The following is a 19,367-nucleotide window of genomic DNA, read 5'->3' as shown; positions in this document are numbered from 1 at the left end:
AATACAAGCGGATGAAGACAGTTCAAATGAAGCTTTAACGAATGCTGACTTTAAGAACGCCTTCGAAGCTCTTCATAGTAAGGTGAAACTAGTGAACGACTTCTCATCTGGAAAGAAACTGAAGTCTGAAGGTTTCGACAAAGAGTTAAAAGAAGTAGCACAAAATATGACGAAAATAACAGATGCAGCAACGAGACAGGCAGTTCAAAGTGCCTATGACGCCGTTAGAGCAACTGTTGTGAAAAGTCAAGAAAAAGAGTTACAACAGACCAAAACAGACCTAGTAAATGCTTTCTTAAAAACGAAAAGTCAGGTAGGACATTATGCTGCAGATGGAACATATGTGCCAGCTGGTGGAACTTATATACCAGCTGGTGGAACTTATATACTAGCTAGTGGAACTTATATACCACCAAACCCTCCAAGAGAAGCACCTGCACCAGGACTACCTAAAACATTTACATCGTCACATGGACACAGACATAGGCATGCACCAAAACCAACACAACAACCAACAGTTCAAAATCCAGCACAACAACAACCAACAGTTTAAAATCCAGCACAACAACAACAACCAGCACAACAACCAACACAACAACCAACACAACAACCAACACAACAACCAACAGTTCAAAATCCAGCACAACAACAACAACAAACAGAGCAAGGACATAAAAGAAGTAGAGAACAAGGAAACCAAGATTTCTTAAAAATGCTTAAGGAAGAGTATGGTTACCCAGATACTCTTGACTTTAGTGACAGATATAAAGAAGCTATTAGAAAGTTCAAGGATGGAAATACTGACCCGAACCTATTTAGCTTTATGGTTCAGCACCAAATGGGATATAATCTCAAACCTGGAAAATACAAGCTCGCTAAGGGATATGATTTAATAGCATATCATCCAAATGACATGGATGAATTTACTCCGAGATATTTGGTGTCAGAGCTAAATAATGATTCAACTCTCTTCATGAAACGCGTAAAAAATAGAGACGGAACGAAAGAAGAAAGGGTTATGAGTCCGGATGACTTAGATAGGGAATTTGTTAAAAACGGTCTCGGAATATATGAAATGCCAGCAGATGAGGTACAAGAAACTCCACAGGAAGAAGTTCAGATACAACCAGACATGGAAGAAATAGTTCAGCAACAACAGCTAGAAGAGCCTGAAGGAAACGAACAAGTCCCTCCTTTGGAAACTAACCTCACAGAACTAGATGAAGATTTGGAACAGCCGAAAAATCTTGACCCTCAACAAGAGTATGAGGTGAATATGGAATCTTTCCAAGAGTCTAAGAAAAATTCGGCTGACATAGTAGAAGAATATCGAAAAATGTTTGCCGACATACAAAAGACTCCAACATCAGATGAAAATATTCAGCATAGAATGGAAGTACTGAAAGAAAATGTACGCAAATACAACAATCCTTTTTACTTACGAGCATATAACGTTCAATCTTTGGCTGAACTCGGTGAAAATAAAAGGTTAAATTTCAACAAAACATATAGAAATGAAACATTGTTTAAAGTTCATTCAGAACCTAACCAAGATGGAAACAAACCTACTTTTGTTTCTGCAGACTATGGAACTACAATGAGATGGGGTCATAAAGCTAATCCGGATAGGTGGTTCATAAACTTACAACCACAATTCCAAGAAGTTGTAGACGCAATGGAAGTGAATGGTGAACCAGATATAGCTGGTATTTTCAGCGCGGCTTTAATGCCATTGAAAGATATGAAAGATGCAGATATTTTGAACCAGTATGAAATGAACATGGCTGATGGAATATAACACCTGACGTTCTAAAACATTTATCTCAAAGAACTACACAGAACCATAAAGATGGTATATTTGGTGAAGAGTTTAGAAAGAAAGTTAGGGAGAGAGAAGGAAGAGAACCTATTGTACATGACCTTGCAAACGAAAGTTTACAAAATGTCATAAAAACTTACTTTGCAGACAATGAACTGAGAAGGGATGAATATTTAAGAAAACTCAAATGGACAGTACCAAATGAAATGTTAGTATTGAAAAACATGTTCCTTGACAAAATAAAACCAACTACAGAAATAAATGACGAAAGACTGAAACGTTGGGTAAAAGCTTTCCCATTCACAAAAGATATAATTGGTAACATGGAAAGAAAACCAGAATGGCTACAAAAACATATATTTGGAAACGAGCATATTCCATATGGACAAGCTCTGTTTGAAGAGCTTGAACCGGAAACTCAGGAAAGAGTCATGCAAACAATACGCGAAGACTCAAATACAAACTATGACAAAATCTTTCTAGGATATTGGTTACCTGAGATGGGCGACCAGAGCCCAAAGGCAAAAAGGACATGGGAAATTTACAACATACTAGGTGAACATGAGGCAAAGATGCAACAACTTGAAGCAGAGGGCAAGTTACCAAAAGCGACACCAAAGAAGAAGAGAAGAGTAGAAACAAAGTGAAAGTAGTGAAGAAGTAACTTCATCTAGTGAAAGTAGTGGCAATGAAGGAAAAAGAAGAGTTAAAAACTCAGTCAGGAAGAAAGTAAAGCTTGGTCCGAGTGGGTTCTATTATGACATATAAATCCAACTATTCTATATTTTTACCCATATGAAATGTACGCCGCTCAGAATATAACGCCACAGTTTTGGATGCCATGAATGGAAATGTTTCCGAATGGTATAACGAATGCGACAATGCCATTAGAAGGTCAGAAATAGTTCCTGGAACTTACGAATATACAACTGCTGTTTCTTATGGAAACGTAGGTGAGTTTGGTGAAGGTTCTTCAACAACAGTAGATATTGCTTGCGACAGGTTTCATATTATTTCTATTGACAACTCATTCTTATACGTGGAACAAGACATTGAAATAAAACCTTCTGCCAAGTTGTCTGACAAGAAAGGTTGCAATGGAATTTTTCTATGTCGGATACCAATATGCTCCAGAAGTTTTCATGGATATAAGATATATTCTAACTCTGACTTAGTTCAAACAGTAACATGGGCAAACTATGAATGGTTCGCTTTAAGAAACTCAGTACAACCACAAGCTAGAGAACAAACAGACCAGTATGCAACTATTGAGAAAATAAGAAGACTTGACCCTAACGTTCCAGGAGTTTATGTTAACCTTTCTGGACAAACTGCAGCAGCAGTAACCAAAGTAAAACTGAAACTTAGAGTTCCTTTGTCATCTTTCCTCATCTTCAGGTTTTTAAGATACTTGCCAAACTGGGCAGGAAAAATTTCTATCGAACTTACTCCAAGCAAAAATAACTTAGTCATTGCACCAACACAAGACCCATTCACTCTTACAGACGTAAAGGGAGCAAATCAAACGTCATTCGCCGAATTTTGCAAAGACAAAGTCGACTTAGACTTTGGTTTCTCAAACCTCAACACTGAAGTAAACTATTATTTCAATGCTGCTGGAACTGCTTGGGACCCAGTTAAGTTTACATGCGAAAAATTTGAATGCAAGAGAATAGAAAGCAGACTTGCAGTCTATATGTTGGACCCAGATATTTCAAATGCTTTAGCTGCCAAATATATTGCAGTTCCACTTATGTTCCCTATACACCAAATATCTGTCAAAGACTTTGCAGGTGAAGTTGGAAACCAAAGTGCTGACCCAGGTGCAAGAACAGATATTGCCTTAACAACTGCAATGAAACATGCAGATACTATGTTTGTACTGTTCAGACGAACTATAAATGACTATTCTTGTTTCTACAACCCTGGTATTCTTATATACGAAAAAAAGAGATCTGACATTGTGTCAGATCTCAGTAAAAGTGACATTTACATGTCAAAAAAATAGAATGAGTTTAAGTAATTAAAATTGAGGGTGAGAGTAGTATTGTATGAAATAATATCTCTCACCCTCCTTATTCATCCTATGGCGCCGAAAAAATTTTGGTGAAATGCGACCACATTTCACCAAAATTTCTCGGCGCCATATAGAGAACTAGAGCCTGTGAGGTACTGATACTATCCATGTACCTCGCAGGCTCTAGTTCCAAGCCAAAATGGCTAAAAATTGCCCGCAATTGTTCACATTCCCATCTTTTGTTGGTAAGACGAAGAATATGAAATAAATTATGAAGAAGATAATGATGAATAAAATATCACTTTTTATATTTTTGACACGTAAAGTTGTCACTTTTCTGTCAAACTGTTTTTATCGTTTTCGTATATAACAGTATTAAATATCATATAAACATAGATGGCAAATATTATACAAGAGAAGAATATTCTACAGTTGAGGATATGAGGTCATACAACTTGACATTAGATGCTATGAACTTTAACAACAACTTCACAACAACCATTAACCCTGAAATGCAAAGTTCTATTATGCCATATGTGAAAGTATGGACTCATACAGGAGGTCAAAAAACTCAATATACAAATGGAGACCGTTCAAACTTTTGGCTTGGCATTCCATTTGCTGACTCAGAAGACTTTATGGGTGTATTTCAACTGTTGGTACAGTTCAAATACAATATACTGGTGACAGAGACGGTCCAGATGAATTGAAAGCAAAGAAGTTTACAAAACCAATAGCACTTTTCACGGAAGATGCTCTTTTGAAAATTCGTTCGATGAAACCTGCTGGGGCTCCTCAGATTGGTATAACGACAGCTTCCATCGAGCAGATTTTGGCAGCAGGTCAGTAAGTTGTTCTTGAACTGACTTCTCTCCGTCAAATATTGACAGTACGCCAGTTTTGATATAATATTGTAAGATAAACTTACCTTTAGAAATATCGGTCAGTTTTGTTGTTATATTTTTGTCTGCTTCAAGAACTTTCACCATTTCAGTTATACCAACTTTCTTTGCTTTATGAAAATATTTTGGTTCAGCAAATATTGCTATTCTATAACATTTTCCATTGTTTGTATAAAGAACTATTCTGTCAATGAACTTGTATTGTTTGTGTGTGTAAACTTTGTTTTGCTTCAATTCGAAGAGATACTCAAATACGTCCATCTTTTTATTCTAAGTAAAATGTCATTTCCGAAAAATAGAAGCGTAAGTGTTTCAAAAGGTTTAATGGCGGTGGCAGATGTGAAGTTAAATTCACCAACTCAAAAAACAGTCAAAGTGTTGTTGTCAATGTCAAAGACAGAGATGTTGAAGTGGGGAAACCATACGAAGACGAAGATGTATAACAATAGTTCCTGTAAAAGAACAACCAACATATCCTGAAGTTAGCAGAGACTTAAGTTCTGTTGCAGATATTCGAAACGACTACCAACAACTTAAAGACAAACTTAAAACTCAGGAGAAGATTTGTCAAGCTTTAGGTATAATGTTAAACTTGGTCGAACACAACCCTGTAAAGTGAACTCAATAATGTCATCGCACCTCATGAAGTTTTGAAAGAACTATTGAAACTTTTGACAGAGGCAGACGATATAAACATCAAAGAAATAGACCGACATTGCTTGCTGTGGTGTTTCATATAATGTCATTGACAAGATATACGTTATGAAAAGGAGGTGAAACGTTGAACTTAAAATATAGTTTCCCAGACGTTATAAAAATATTTGACGACCACAACATTTCATTTAAAATTTATTTGCTAAGTAAAAATGGCAAAGACATAGTGGTTTTACTATTACGACTAAAAACCCTGAGTCATATAATTCTATAACAACAAACTTACAAAGTCCTCAAGGACGATATTGTAAACTAACCTTAAACACAATGACGACTAAAGCCTGTTTTGCTCTTTTGACACCAGAAGACTTTGTTGTTGTGAATGGTAAAAAATACTCCTTTGAAGATACTTACTCAGATATACCACCAACAGGTTTTGTTGACTTATTTAATACTTTAAGGACGGATGTAACATGTGCTGCAACTAGAGCAGGTTTCATTATGTTTGGATGTCCGACTGAGTTTACTATAAACGATATGAGCTATAATACAAAACTTATATCTGGTTTTACTACCAACAGTTTCCTATAACAGGAAAAGGTGTCATACAAGGTTTGTCTGTTCCATTGACTTTAAGTACACCTATTTTATATATTGTTTCAAACTTAGGTTCAAAGTTTATTCGAATGTCGACAGAAACTACTATGACCAAAAGATACTCATGCGTATAAACAACACATTCTCTGCTGGTTGCCTATTGTTCATTCGAATGCAGAGTTTTCAGCTTTAGTAAACTCAAAACACTTTAGCAAACATAAACTTAACCTTAGTTGACGCAAACTTTGTTCCTGTAAAACTTTTATGTCCTATTGTATTTGTCAATGACGGCAGAAAGTTTCGAATTGGAAGATTGCAACTGGTGAAAGTATTGTACTACAAGAACAACTTCAACAACAAATAGCTCAAGAACAACAAATAGCTCAACAACAAAGTCAAGAATAAAAAAAATATTTTTTTTTATTTTTATAAAAATGTACAGAATAGATGTTTCAGATTTTTATGACTTCCAAGCCTTCAGAAATATGTGTCCATTTAGAGACTATAACAAAGCAGTCGAGAATTTGAAACGTTTAGTCATTTATGTCGACTCTGCCCCAGAATGTTATGTTATGAAAGAATGGGATGTAGTCTTTAACAAACCTAAAGCGACAATAGTTTCAGAACAAGAATGTAAACAGAAACTTAAGAAAATAAAAGTCGTACAAGTTGGTATGAAGATGTTAGATGCTTGGGATATCTTATTTGTCAAAGTTAGAAGATTTTTCAGTTCGTGGTATAAAGTTTTATACACCTTCTCCAAACTTCTATTCTATCTTCACTGGATATAAATATGAACAAGTAGAATGGAAAGAAAATGTTATAGAAGCTTGGTTAGACCATGTCAAAGAAATTATATGCAATGGAAACGAAAGAGTCTATGAGTATATCTTATGTTGGTTTGCAAACATCTTACAACATCCAAGTGCTAAAAATGAAACTGCTCTCATTATAATTGGAAAACAAGGAACAGGTAAGAACACTTTCTTTACAGATATCTTATGCAAACTGTTAGAAGGTTATTCGAACCCGAATATGACAAACTTAGAAAACATCTGCGGTAAATTTAACTCTTCAATAGAGAATATGAAACTTATAGTATGTAACGAACTTCAAAGTATAGATACAACAAAAGTTTTGAACTCGGATGCTTTGAAGAGTCTTATAACAGACAAAGTTGGAGTTGTTGAAAGAAAATATAAAGACCAAAGAGTTTGTGAAAAATGTTGCAAATTTCATCATGGTTTCAAACAATGCTGTTCGATGAAGTTAGAAAGTTCTGACAGAAGATATGTAGTTGTCAGAACGTCAGATTCTCATATGCAAGATACAGAATATTTTGACGACTTAGCAGAAACTTTGACATCTGACTTTTACAACCACTTGTTCTCATATTTCATGACATTAGATATTTCAAAGTTCAATCCAAGACAAATTCCACATACCGAAGAGAGACAAACATTGTTAGAAGCAAACAAGAGTGTATATGAACTGTTCATAGATGAAACTGACTTTGAGTGTTTAGATGAAAGGTCATTGTACGATGAATATAAACAATATTGTCAAGAGTATGGTTATATGACAGCGTCTAAACGAACATTCTTGGCAAATGTCAAAAGTCTTTTAGACGTACAGAATGGTGTATATACAAAGAAAAATTTTTCTGAGTAAATTTTAAAAAAAATATTTTTTTATCCGATAGAAAAGATGACGAAATTCATCTCAGTAAATAAGTATATGTCAGGACTTAAAGAAGAACTAGAACCATTCACATATTTGAATGTTTACTTCTACCATTTTGAAAAGTCTTCATTCAGCAAAGTTTGGAACATCGAACCAGTTAAGTTTGCTATTGTGACTAAAAATGGTGCGAAATTTGAAGACTTAGACATAGAAGGTTTGTTAACAGTCAAAGAAAGTTTTGACAGAAGGTTCTCAAACCTTAAAGAAGGCAAAGCATACAAACTTGTTATACCTTATGAACCAAAGAAAGCAGACGACTATGAATATTATGAGTCTAAAGTTGTAGAAGTTCAAGGTAAATTGGGTAAAAAGATTTTAGAGTCTAAGCCAGTGTTTGCTCCTAAAGAGGAAAGAGAACATTGACATTGACCCAGAAATGTTCTAAAAATAAAATTTTATTTTTACATGTCAAATTTCTTTTTCTCTGGAACTGGTTCAGGTTCTTTCTTCTCTTCTTCTACTTTCTTTTCTTTCTTTTCTCTTCTTCTTCTCTGGTGGAGTTATGTCAAACTTCTCAGAACCATATTTTTGTAAAAGTGCTTTGTCATTTAATAGCTCTTCTATTCTGTTTTCTATTTCATTTTCAAGAACAGCGCATGTGTCTTCTTGCATTCTAAGAAGTTTTGTTGGACTTCATCTCTCCAAGAGGCGTCATCTCTGTCAACAAGTCTGTCATTGACAAATTTTAAGACTGCTCTGCTTAATGTTTTATGGTTCTTGTCATATTCCCAGAAACAGAACTTTAGAACAAATTCCCCTTTCTTGTTTACACTATGTAAGATTTTATGGTCGACAGATGTTTTGCTGTCGAAAAGCTTGTCTCGAATATAGATAGCGAAATCGCTAGACATTTTCTAAAAGATAAAAATTTTAATTTTCTAAAAATATGTTTAGAAAAAAAGTTTGCTGACATTGACAAGAAATTTGAGAATGTTTTAAACAAGAACAAGAGGAAGTTAGAAAATGCTCAGATAAAACCCATACATGACAAGTTCTTATTTGCTCAGAATGGTATAACAGGTCTAATTGCACCACCTGGGTCTGGTAAGACTTTCACTTATCTTAAAATGGCTGCACAACAACAAGAACTAGATGAGAAGAACCCATTCTATGAGTTAGTAGTCATTTGTAGTACTTCGGGTCAATTTGACCAAACCGTCAATTCGTTCAAAGATATTATAAAGAAGTCTAAGTTAGTATGTATAAAGGATACTGAGTTGTTAGATTGGATAAAGAAGTACCAAAGAAGAGTTTTGAAGTATAATGCTATAAATGAGTATGTCAATTCGAAGTTTAAAGACCCAAATGAGGAAATGCAGAGAATATTAGAGAAGAAACATTCAGAAACAAACAGAAAGAGATAGAATACATTTCGAAGAAATTGCAATCTTACGATTGGAAGACTTACCCTCACAGATGTCTTCTTATCTTAGATGATTTCGCCTCTCATCCTTTGTTAAAGAATAGAGAACAAGACATGTGTCGAATTCTTAAGAAGCTCAGACACTTTAACATTTCAGTTGTCATTTGTGTACAGACAGCCAAGAGTTTAAGTAAGGATGTAAAGAGAATACTTACTGATATTATACTTTTCCCCGGATTGTCCGAAGACGATTTCATGGAACTTATGAAAGGGTCCATGGCAGGTAAGTTTGACAGACATGAACTATGGGAGAAGTACAAAGTCATACAAGACCCTCATACTTCTTTCAGAATTCATATCTACGCAAACAAAGTTCAAATTGTAAAAAGTCAAGCTTGAAAATGTAAGTGTTTTAGTCTTAGTCTGTTGTGGTGCTGGGGCTGTCGGTTCTTCTGGCTTTGGAATGGACTCGGTTGGTGGTACGTCGGACATTCGTTTGTGTCCTGTCGGAAGGAAGAGTTCTTCCAGTTGTCAAGAAATTTTTTTCCTGTCGGAAGGAAGAGTTCTTCCAGTTGTCAAGAAATTTTTTTCCTGTCGGAAGGAAAAACTTTTTCTGTCGGAAGGAAAAACTTTTTCTGAAGTTCGACCAAAAAGTTCTCAATTTTCGAAAATTTGAATGGTTTACGGACGAACAACAGGAAATTTTTTTCCAGTTGTCAGGAAATTTTTTTCCTTCCGGAAGGAAGAGTTCTTCCAGTTGTCAGGAAATTTTTTTCCTGTCGGAAGGAAGGACTCGGAATGCCAGAAGGAAGGACTCGGAATGTCGGAAGGAAGGACTCGGAATGTCGGAAGGAAGGACTCGGAATGCCAGAAGGAAGGACTCGGAATGTCGGAAGGAAGGACTCGGAATGCCAGAAGGAAGGACTCGGAATGCCAGAAGGATTTGACAAGACAATTTACCTTATAGAGCTACCTGAGCCATCTGAAGTCAAGCTTGAAAAATAAACGCTTTACATGTATTTTTCAGCAACTTCGTCAAATAATTTTATAGCACTATCTATCTCATCTACTTCAAACGTTTCTTTACCTTTCGTGGGAGCACCATACATTTTCTCAAACTTTTCAAGTAGTTCTGTTTCAGCAGCTCTCATATCATTCACAAACACAACCTTGACTCTATTGACTATACTGTCATATCTTTTAGTTATATTATATGTTCTTCCTATCTTATATCTCTTTGTGTTGAAGTCCTTCGGTTTCTGAACGATGTAAAGTAAGCCTTCACTGCAACGTTCCGTATCGAATGAACCATATGTTATGAAGTTATATCCAACAACTGGGTCTAACCATAACAAAACTACTGGTATAAGACTTTTGTCAATGAGATATGCTGTAGTTCCATAGAATCTTACCGATATCAAAAGCTCAGGATTTCTTGTCAAAATTTTCTGAGTTGAAGCATTTCTAACCCAGTCCTTTGCTCTCTTTCCGGATAGTGTTAGAATGTCTGACAAAGAATATTTGTTGTATTTCTTTGAGTATCTTACGTTTAAATCACCAATTCTAACCATTTTGGTGTCATTGTCTATCTTTTTAACTGTTTCAAACTCAATGTTTGTCATTTTCTGTTCTTACATACAAAATAAAAAAATAAAAAAAAATAAAACTAACTTTTTTTATTTTGTATAAAAGATATGATTTCAGGGATTTTTTTTACGAAGTGTAAAAGTTCTCTTCGTAAAAAAAATACAGTTATATCATGAAATTTGGTCATTTTTTCACGATTTTCATAGAGTTTTGGCGACCAGGTTTTTTTACCTACTCGCAATTTTTCACGATTTTCATGAGTTTTGGCGACCCCGGAAAAAATCGGGGTCGCATTTTTTCACGATTTTCATGAGTTTTAGGCGACTACGTTTTTTTACTTACTCGCATTTTTTCACGATTTTCATAGAGTTTTTTTACGATTTTCATAGAGTTTTGGCGAGTAAGATTTTTTACGTACTCGCAATTTTTCACGATTTTCATGAGTTTTTTCACGATTTTCGTACGGAATCTCTATCCTCAGTTTTTCGAGGGTAGCAAACATATGAGGAAATTCATGATTTTTGGTCATTTTTTCACGATTTCAGGGATTTTTTTTACGAAGTGTCAAAGTTCTCTTCGTCAAAAAAATATAGTTATATCATGATTTTTGGTCATTTTTTCACGATTTCAGGGATTTTTTTTACGAAGTGTCAAAGTTCTCTTCGTCAAAAAAATACAGTTATATCATGAAATTTGGTCATTTTTTCACGATTTCAGGGATTTTTTTTACGAAGTGTCAAAGTTCTCTTCGTCAAAAAAATACAGTTATATCATGATTTTTGGTCATTTTTTTCGGCAAAAATATATTTTAGGTTAGATGGTTTTTAGGTGTCACCAGGTCCCTCGGTCCCTCGGTCCCTCGGTCAACTAACATCTTTTTGAAAATGGTGACAACATGACATTTTGACAACAACACAGGAAATAAACTTCTTCGTAAATGTTTTGTCAAGACTTCTTCGTAAATGTTTTGTCAAGACTTCATCGTAAATGTTTTGTCAAGACTTCTTCGTATATGTTTTGTCAAGACTTCTTCGTAAATGAGTGTAAATGACCCAAAAATATATTTTAGGTGAAGAGGTGTAGGGCTGTACAAGATTTAAAAAAACATTGCCGGGTTACCGTAGAGGCCTAAAAAAATCGCGCCTCGGCGGCAAGCCGCCTCGGCATTAAGAATGCGCATCTAAATTTTTATATGTCCTTCTTTCTTTTATTTTTCCCTTCCCTTTCTTTTCTTTTTCTTTTTTTTCCCTCCTCTTGCTCTCATTTACCTTTTTTTCCTTTTCTCATCATTTTTCAAAATTTTAAATTTTTATCAAAAATCTTGCCTATAAAAGCAGACTATGGAACCTTTTAATGCCTCTTAATCAATATTATACAGCATAAAGCATATTAAATGAAAGTAATTACGTATAAATTTATTTTATTATCTTATTTATTAATTCTTTAGCATGTATTGTTTAATATTAACTTTTCTGTACATTAAATATGATATCTCCAAAGTATGAATGCCTTGTAACGAAACGAAAACTTAATTTTATGTTGAATATTTGTCACAAACATTAGATTATTAAAATATATGTTGGATATCCCTTAGTATGAGACTTCATGACTCTTGTAGTCTAACGTGAGCTTTGGATTGCAAGCTCTGTGGTTAACGAACATAAATTAATTGTAAAGTTTTCAAAATTTTTCATCGTTTCTATCAGCATCTATTTTTCCTTTAAAATAATATATTTGTATGAATACAATATTTAGTAATTTTTTTATTTCCCATAATTTCATTCAAAATTTCAGAAAAAATTAATTTCTATTCAATATTATTTCAGCTTCAAAACACTTCATTCTTATAGATGTTGATTCACTAAAGTGTGATACTCAATGTCTTATTTCAATGAAAATTGTTCTGCAAATTTATTTCACTTTTGACCTCACTTTTTCCGTAATTCAATTTTTTACTTTTAATATTTTAGATCTTCATAATATCATTTGAAAAATTAACCATATAAAAAAATCAAGTTAACAATTCACTTTTTCCGTAATTCAAAAATCAAAAATATAAATAATATATCTTTTTATCAAATATTATTATTATATTCTATGAAAAATGAGGTCCGGAAATTTTGCGGATTCCCGTAACTCAATTTTACGGAAAAAGTGCAGTAAACTATTCAAAATACGGAAAAATTGGTGTAAACTAATGATTTTACGGTAAAATCACGGAAAGTCCCGGAAGAATATATGTGCCTATATGAAATTATACAAAAATGAATCAAACGCATTTTAAAAGATTGTTCTTGTATTATAAATGCTATTCGCAGATTTATTAGTTGAAGAAAATTACCAAATTTTTGCCGATTTACAAAAAATGATTTACAAAGCATATTTTTATAAGGCTTTAAAAATCTTTAAAATGTGACCGGTGACGGAAATCCATGGTAACCAACCGCGGTTCCCGTTTGGAATGCCATAAAGAGGTGAGATCTCACCTGTTTTCTCACCTCTTTTTTCACCTCTTGAATTTTCATGATTTCATCGTATATGTTTTGTCAAAACTTCATCGTATATGTTTTGTCAAGACTTCATCGTAAATGAGTGTAAATGACCCAAAAATATATTTTAGGGTAGATGGTTTTTAGGTGTCACCAGGTCCCTCGGTCACTCGGTCAACTAACATCTTTTTTCACAAGCGTTTTACATGGTAAACATTGTGAATTCGTGAAATCCTAAACATTTTTGTAGCTTCTATTTCTTCTGTCAGTATGTCAAAAGTTTTAACAATGCCGAATGTTTCTTTATATTTCTTCTTGACGTCAGATAGAAGGAAATCGTCAGCAGTTGGATAGTTTTTGTTCAGAAATGTCAACATGTCCATTTTATCTTCTGCTAGTTTCTCTACTTCTTTCTTTAAGTCAGCATAGTCGTTTCGCATACGTTCTATCTCTTTGACGGAGTAGTTATATTTCCTCATTGCTGCTTTACATTTTGAACATTGTGGGTTCATTTTAGCATTGTACATTGAAATTTGTCCTGCTAAAACAACTAAGGCGTAAATGGTTTTCTTTAACTCAAAGGCTGCTGGTTTTATTTGTCCGTTCCATACTTTACCTCTTCTATCTTTATCTCTTATCTGCCATACACATTTTGCAACTAACGAAACAAAGTTGTCGTAGGTCTTAAATTCTTCAGATTTATATATGTCAATGACTTTGTGGTTGCAATGAAATCCAAGAAACTCATAGTTAACCTTACGTATGAACTTCTTAATTTCAACTGAGTCAGTTGCTTTGACTTCTATTTCATCGAATTCTGGAATAGTAAGCTTTTGTTGTTGGATTTCAGGAAGTTTAGGTAGATGGTCAATAATATCCTGCATTTCATAAAGATACTGTTCATTTGTTTCATCTTTTGCAGTGCAATCTAAATCTCCTTGGAGAAGTTCTTGCTTTATCTTCTGGATTTCTGTTTCGAAAGTATATGAAGAAGGAATGAAGCTTTTCATTTCTACTAACATTGAAGTTGGGTTCATGACTAACGAGTTTGGTGCTGTTGTTGCTAACATGTTCTTACAATAAAAATAAAAAATATTTTTTTAAAAAAAACTAAAATATATTTTTTATCTTAAGGAAATTCATGAAAATTCAACGGGTGAAAAAAGAGGTGAGAAAACAGGTGAGATCTCACCTCTTCACCTAAAATATATTTTTGCCGAATTCTGTATAAAATTCATGAAAATTCAACGGGTGAAAAAAGAGGTGAGAAAACAGGTGAGATCTCACCACTTCACCTAAAATATATTTTTTGGTCCGGGAACAACTTTCTCTCAATTGGAGCTGTAGCATACTCTTTGCGTAAGCGGTTCAGACCTTCTTCGAAGTCTTGGTCTCTCTTCGATTGAGATTGGAATTGGAATTGCTGGGGTGGAGCTTGCTGGAACATCCAAGGGTTGGGGAAGTAAGGCATAGGCTGAGGAGGGTAGTTCGGGAAGCCTTGTGGTGGGTAGTAACCTTGAGGTGGAAATTGGTAGTAATTCGGAGGTACTTGCTGGAACTGAGGTTGTTGTGGTTGCTGAGGTGCAGGGGCTGGTGCTTTAGGTTCTTCTGGTTTGGGAATGGACTCGGTTGGTGGGACGTCGGACATTGTCTTGAAACAGTACAAATATTGTTCTGAAGCAGTGCAAGTCTTGTTCTGAAGCAGTGCAAGTCTTGTTCTGAAACAGTACAAATATTGTTCTGAAACAGTACAAGACTTGTTCTGAAACAGTACAAGACTTGTTCTGAAACAGAAAATTTTTCTCACAAATTGAGAGCTTTTACGGGAAATTTGTTCTGAAAAAGTACAAGACTAGTTCTGAAAAAGTACAAGACTAGTTCTGAAACAGTACAAGTATTGTTCTGAAAAAGTACAAGACTAGTTCTGAAACAGAACAATGGACAGCATCGAGCCATTAGATGAGGCAATTTACCTTATAGAGATAAATGAAGTTGTTAAGCAGTATTTGGGCAAGGACAAAGCCAACAAGTCCCTCGGCTTCTGGTTGTCTGGAAGAGGTGCGCTGAAAATCGAAATTGAAACCGGAATTCCAATTCAAATACCAGAAAACACTCCTGTAGACGACATAAAGGAGATGAAGAAAGAAGCTCTTCTCAAGTTCTTTGCAAAGCGCCCATGGATACAACTTCCAAACAGAGAGAGTCCAATTCCACGAATTATACAAATTCTCAGAGCACTGTTCCACTTCTCGGGTCAGCCGTTCTACATAACTTCAGAAGGCGACATCCAACCAGTTCAGTAAACATCTCATTTTAACTAACTTTTTTTCTGTCTTAAGGAAATTCATGAAAATTCACCTGTTGAATTTTGTATAAAAAGCAATCGCCGGAATTCCGGCGATTGGTATATTCTTCACAAAATGCTTGTTTTGAGGTCGAGCCACTTTTGGCTCCACCTCTTTTTTCAACCAAAACTCGTTTTTCAATACTTTTTCAGCACTTTTCCGTAGTTGTATATGAAAGACAATTCGAGATAAAAGTCATAGTACAATGGTATAATATGCTGCAGACCATTTGTTGTGAACCAAACCTGAAAGTCAGAGAAACTGTTACTAGGTGGTTCGTAGAATTTAGAAGCAAAGTCATAAAAGTCCTTACCAATACAAAGAAAACTGTTGTTGCTTGAACTGAAACTTGCATGACACATGACATTTTGAGGGTCAAACACGTTTCTATAAACTGTCAAATCTGCTGGTGGAAGTATAAATTTAAATGGACCATCTGGTGGTAATGGTTCGTTCTGGTTTAGTAACCGAAGAAATTGTGCCAAGAACGTTTGTCTACTCCCCAATATAAAAACTCTGTATCTCTTGGAGGGTTAATTTCAATCTTTTGAAATGAAACGGTGGAGTTCATCTTGTCATATTCTAGTTTCAGATAGTATGTTCCATTTAGTAAAGAGTCGTATTTTTCTTGAAATTCCCAGTAGTATTTGTTCATTTGAGTTTGAAAGTCATTTAGAGTTTTTTCAAGACTTTCGTCTGAACGAATTGTAAAGATTTTCATTTCGTCAAATTTGTCTATTAGACCATCAGAACCTTTATACTGCCCATGAAAATATACTGCGAACATAAACGCGTTAGTTCTATTTGAAAACAAAACTCTTCTAAATCCTATTGCCTTTGCATCTGAAGGACTTTGAAGCCAACGAATTGGATAGTCAAACCTGTATGCTCGGGATGAAATTTCTTCATCTGAAATAGTCCTACCAGCATTTGTAAAGATATAGTCTAACGGTTTTGTATCTACTACTTTTGTTCTTTGTTTTTCAACCTGAAGCATTTAATATATGTAAAAATATACTGTTTTAAAATGGTATGCCATTTCATATTTCTCATCTAACAAACAAGTTTCCCAACGGTCTTCTCCAACAAACTCATCGTACATTTCAAATAAAATTTAAAAAATGTCACTTTTTTGAAAAACGTTTTTATTTCATGCAATGTTTTATTTCTGTGCCGTCTTCAAGTATGCCCCAGTACTTACGCTTGGAGAGGACATGAACTTCGGAAAATACCTTATTTAGCTTAAAACAGCCCATCTTTTCACCGACCATTCCCATTTCAATGAGTTTGTTGTATCCTTCTTCGTTCGTCATGAGTGCGTCAATGTTCTCATAGTAAACCTTCACTTTGGATTTGACTTCGGAGAAGAATTTGTTGTAGTTGTCAAGGACTGCCTTTGCGAACTGAGGGTAAGACCAATGTTCGACAATAGGTTTTAATGTGGTTACTAAGCCATTTTGACCTTGAGTAAATTCGTACTTCAAAACAAAAGGAGAAAACCTTTCAACAAAGTTGTCGACCTTCTCATAATGTTTACTCTTCATCGCTTGAGGTTTCTTAATGGAATATCCCCATGTCGAATTCATAAGCAATTTGAGTGTCATTGCAAGTTTGGGGTTTGAAGCTTTCCTAATATCATACAGTTGTTGTATGACTTTTCCAACTGTATAGTTCCTTCCCGGGAACTCACCATCTTCGTTTGGAATCCAGTCGGAATATATTGGACAAACCTCATGTACGCAGCGTTAAGGTCGACATAGTATATCTTTTCGTTTGAGTCGAACTTGTCGCAACCAATTGGTCCAGTTTGTGGAAATTCAAGTGAGTCTCTTATCTTCTGAGAAATTCTCCTGTTATCTCATAAACATCGTCGAAGCAACCTGTTTCATATAAAACCTTGCTGACCTAACTCAGATGCTCTCCAATACAATTTGACGTCAATTGGATGTCTCAATGGAAGTTTGTTTATAGCATCTTGAAGTTCTTTGCACCTCATTGGAAGTTCTTCTGGTTCAGGTTGGTATCCGAACAAACCAACTCCTTGTGGAATTGTGTACTTCTTTTGTACTAGAACTTTGTCTGGAACAACTTTTGGTCTTGCTAACAGTGAAAAGTTTGTTTCGTCTTTTGGTACAAAAGTTTCTGTCAGCTTGTCATCTGGAATTGGTTCCAACAAACCTTTCTCGAAAAGAATGTTTACAGCTCTGACAATGTTGCACTTGCCTTTTCCGAACAATGGGTTTGTAAGACTTCGTTCAACATGAAGTGGTTGTGGACAATTACAATCTTCAACCATGGTAAGTCTTTGTCAACAACATAGTCGTCATGTGAAGAACCTTTAGCTGTAGGTATGTTGACTCGGATTTGACATTTGCCAACGGTGCAATTTTTGCCAATTGACCTCTGAGAATGTACCTTGTCTTCACACATGACTCAAGATACTTCATTTTCTCATCTGTAACAAGACCAGAGTTCCTGAGACATGTAAGAATACAAGGTTCATTGACAATTGTTCAATTGAATTGTAAATTCCATACCTTGTCAAGTCAATGTCAGACTTATTTCTGAACGGGAAGTATCCAGCATGTTGTCTGACTGCTTGAGGGTTAGGTTGGTACCATTCGAACTTGACACTTGCAATTCCTTCAATTGCATTCAAAATGTCTGAGTCGGAGTCAAACATTTGTTCTCTCTTTGTAGTCTTGAAAGCGTCAAGAAGCATTGCAGCTGTTGTGACATTGCCATGTGAGTAGTATATATGACCATCTAAATCTGTTACGGTTAGTCTGAGATTGTATCCTTTCTTATTTCCGTCTTGTATGGCAGCAAGTACTCCCATGAAGCCTTCTTTGTTCTTTCCTTCTTCAAAGTTTACTGTAAAGGTTCGACCAGAAGTAATTTTACTTCTAACTTCACGATACTTTTCATATGCATATCTTGTTCTTTCCATGGGGGCATGTGCGTCTTCACCTTTTCCTTTTTTCCTTCTCAAAGGATGCAATTGTTCGTCATGTTTCCAGTAGAATCTGGCAAAGCCGTCGTGTCCTTCAACTTGAGGTTCACTAACATCGAAAGGCATGTCCATAAGACGTTCTTCTTCTAACCTCTCTAGTCTGTTTGGATAATTGGCACGTGCTGTTTCCAAATCCATTTCGTAGCGAAGACCAGACAATTTGTCATAGACTTTTATGGGTCTTCCCTTCCTATATTTAAACTTCTTCGAAACTCTCCAACCATATCTTTGCAACTCTGCTTTTATTCTAGCAGACTTTCTGTCCATTCTATATGGGGGCATTTTTATAAAAATAAAAAAATATTTTTTTCTTTACTTAACATAACCACCTGCTGCCATAAGTCTTTGACGCCAACCCATACCAGCTAATGAAGGTTGACTTGGTTTAGTTTGGAAACTAAACTTTGGTTTTGGTTTATCTTCAGTTTTTGGTTTCTCTTCTCTATCGGTTTTTCGTCACTTTTCGGTTCCTTTGACTTTACCTCAACTGCAGGAACAGTTGTGTCGTCAACATCTTCATAAATATCATATGCCATTTGTTTTGTTTTCCTTTCAACTTTTTGTGTTTGTTGTAAAGTTTAGAATATTTCGACTCTAAGTCAATGAGATGTTCTATAATGAACTGTTGGTCAGTGAAGTAAACTTTTCCATCTGTGTGTCTCGAAAGCTCCTTCAGACTTCAATATTTTATTTGTGAGAGTCTGTTTCTTTTTTGAGATACTAGCCGTTCCATTTTTATGAAAAGTGACTTTGTAGTTAGGGTTTGTATTTCCAGACCTGGCACTTTCTATTATTGAATTTTTCTCTTCATCTGTAAGTTCTTTGACAGGTTTTGACA

The 19,367-nt window shown here is 35.1% G+C and overlaps 3 protein-coding genes and 6 pseudogenes across 9 annotated transcripts, besides 4 other annotated features; 4 read left to right on the top strand and 5 right to left on the bottom strand.

Moving 5' to 3' along the window:
• Positions 1 to 1,540: 1,540 nt before the first annotated feature.
• Positions 1,541 to 19,367: part of a mobile genetic element that runs on past the window's edge.
• Positions 2,962 to 3,827, top strand: TVAGG3_0642430 (annotated as a pseudogene). Its single transcript has one exon. A coding segment is annotated over exon 1 (866 nt).
• Positions 3,918 to 4,026: a mobile genetic element.
• Positions 4,147 to 4,208: a mobile genetic element.
• On the top strand, positions 7,230 to 7,660 carry TVAGG3_0642400 (annotated as a pseudogene). Its single transcript has one exon. A coding segment is annotated over exon 1 (431 nt).
• TVAGG3_0642390 lies at positions 9,046 to 9,494 on the top strand (annotated as a pseudogene). The gene has a single exon. A coding segment is annotated over exon 1 (449 nt).
• Positions 11,763 to 11,955: a mobile genetic element.
• Positions 13,363 to 14,037, bottom strand: TVAGG3_0642370 (organellar and viral DNA polymerase type B; the record flags this gene model as incomplete). Its single annotated transcript, XM_001290135.2, has 1 exon — positions 13,363 to 14,037. A coding segment is annotated over one exon (675 nt), but the record flags the coding sequence as incomplete, so codon positions are not given.
• Positions 14,463 to 14,819, bottom strand: TVAGG3_0642360 (uncharacterized protein; the record flags this gene model as incomplete). The annotated part of the gene is made up of 1 exon (XM_051241313.1): positions 14,463 to 14,819. The coding sequence occupies one exon, from the start codon at positions 14,817 to 14,819 to the stop codon at positions 14,463 to 14,465; it is 357 nt and encodes a 118-aa protein (XP_051087900.1).
• On the top strand, positions 15,109 to 15,474 carry TVAGG3_0642350 (uncharacterized protein; the record flags this gene model as incomplete). The annotated part of the gene is made up of 1 exon (XM_051241312.1): positions 15,109 to 15,474. One exon carries the CDS (start codon positions 15,109 to 15,111, stop codon positions 15,472 to 15,474), a length of 366 nt encoding a protein of 121 aa, XP_051087899.1.
• Positions 15,654 to 16,513, bottom strand: TVAGG3_0642340 (annotated as a pseudogene). The gene has a single exon. A coding segment is annotated over exon 1 (860 nt).
• Positions 17,654 to 18,811, bottom strand: TVAGG3_0642330 (annotated as a pseudogene). The gene has a single exon. A coding segment is annotated over exon 1 (1,158 nt).
• Positions 18,842 to 19,065, bottom strand: TVAGG3_0642320 (annotated as a pseudogene). The gene has a single exon. A coding segment is annotated over exon 1 (224 nt).

This window comes from Trichomonas vaginalis, chromosome III (assembly GCF_026262505.1).
Source record: "Trichomonas vaginalis G3 chromosome III, whole genome shotgun sequence".
Classification (NCBI taxonomy): domain Eukaryota; phylum Parabasalia; order Trichomonadida; family Trichomonadidae; genus Trichomonas; species Trichomonas vaginalis.
The sequence above is the reverse complement of the archived record's forward strand: the minus strand, read 5'-3'. Positions and strand labels throughout refer to the sequence as shown.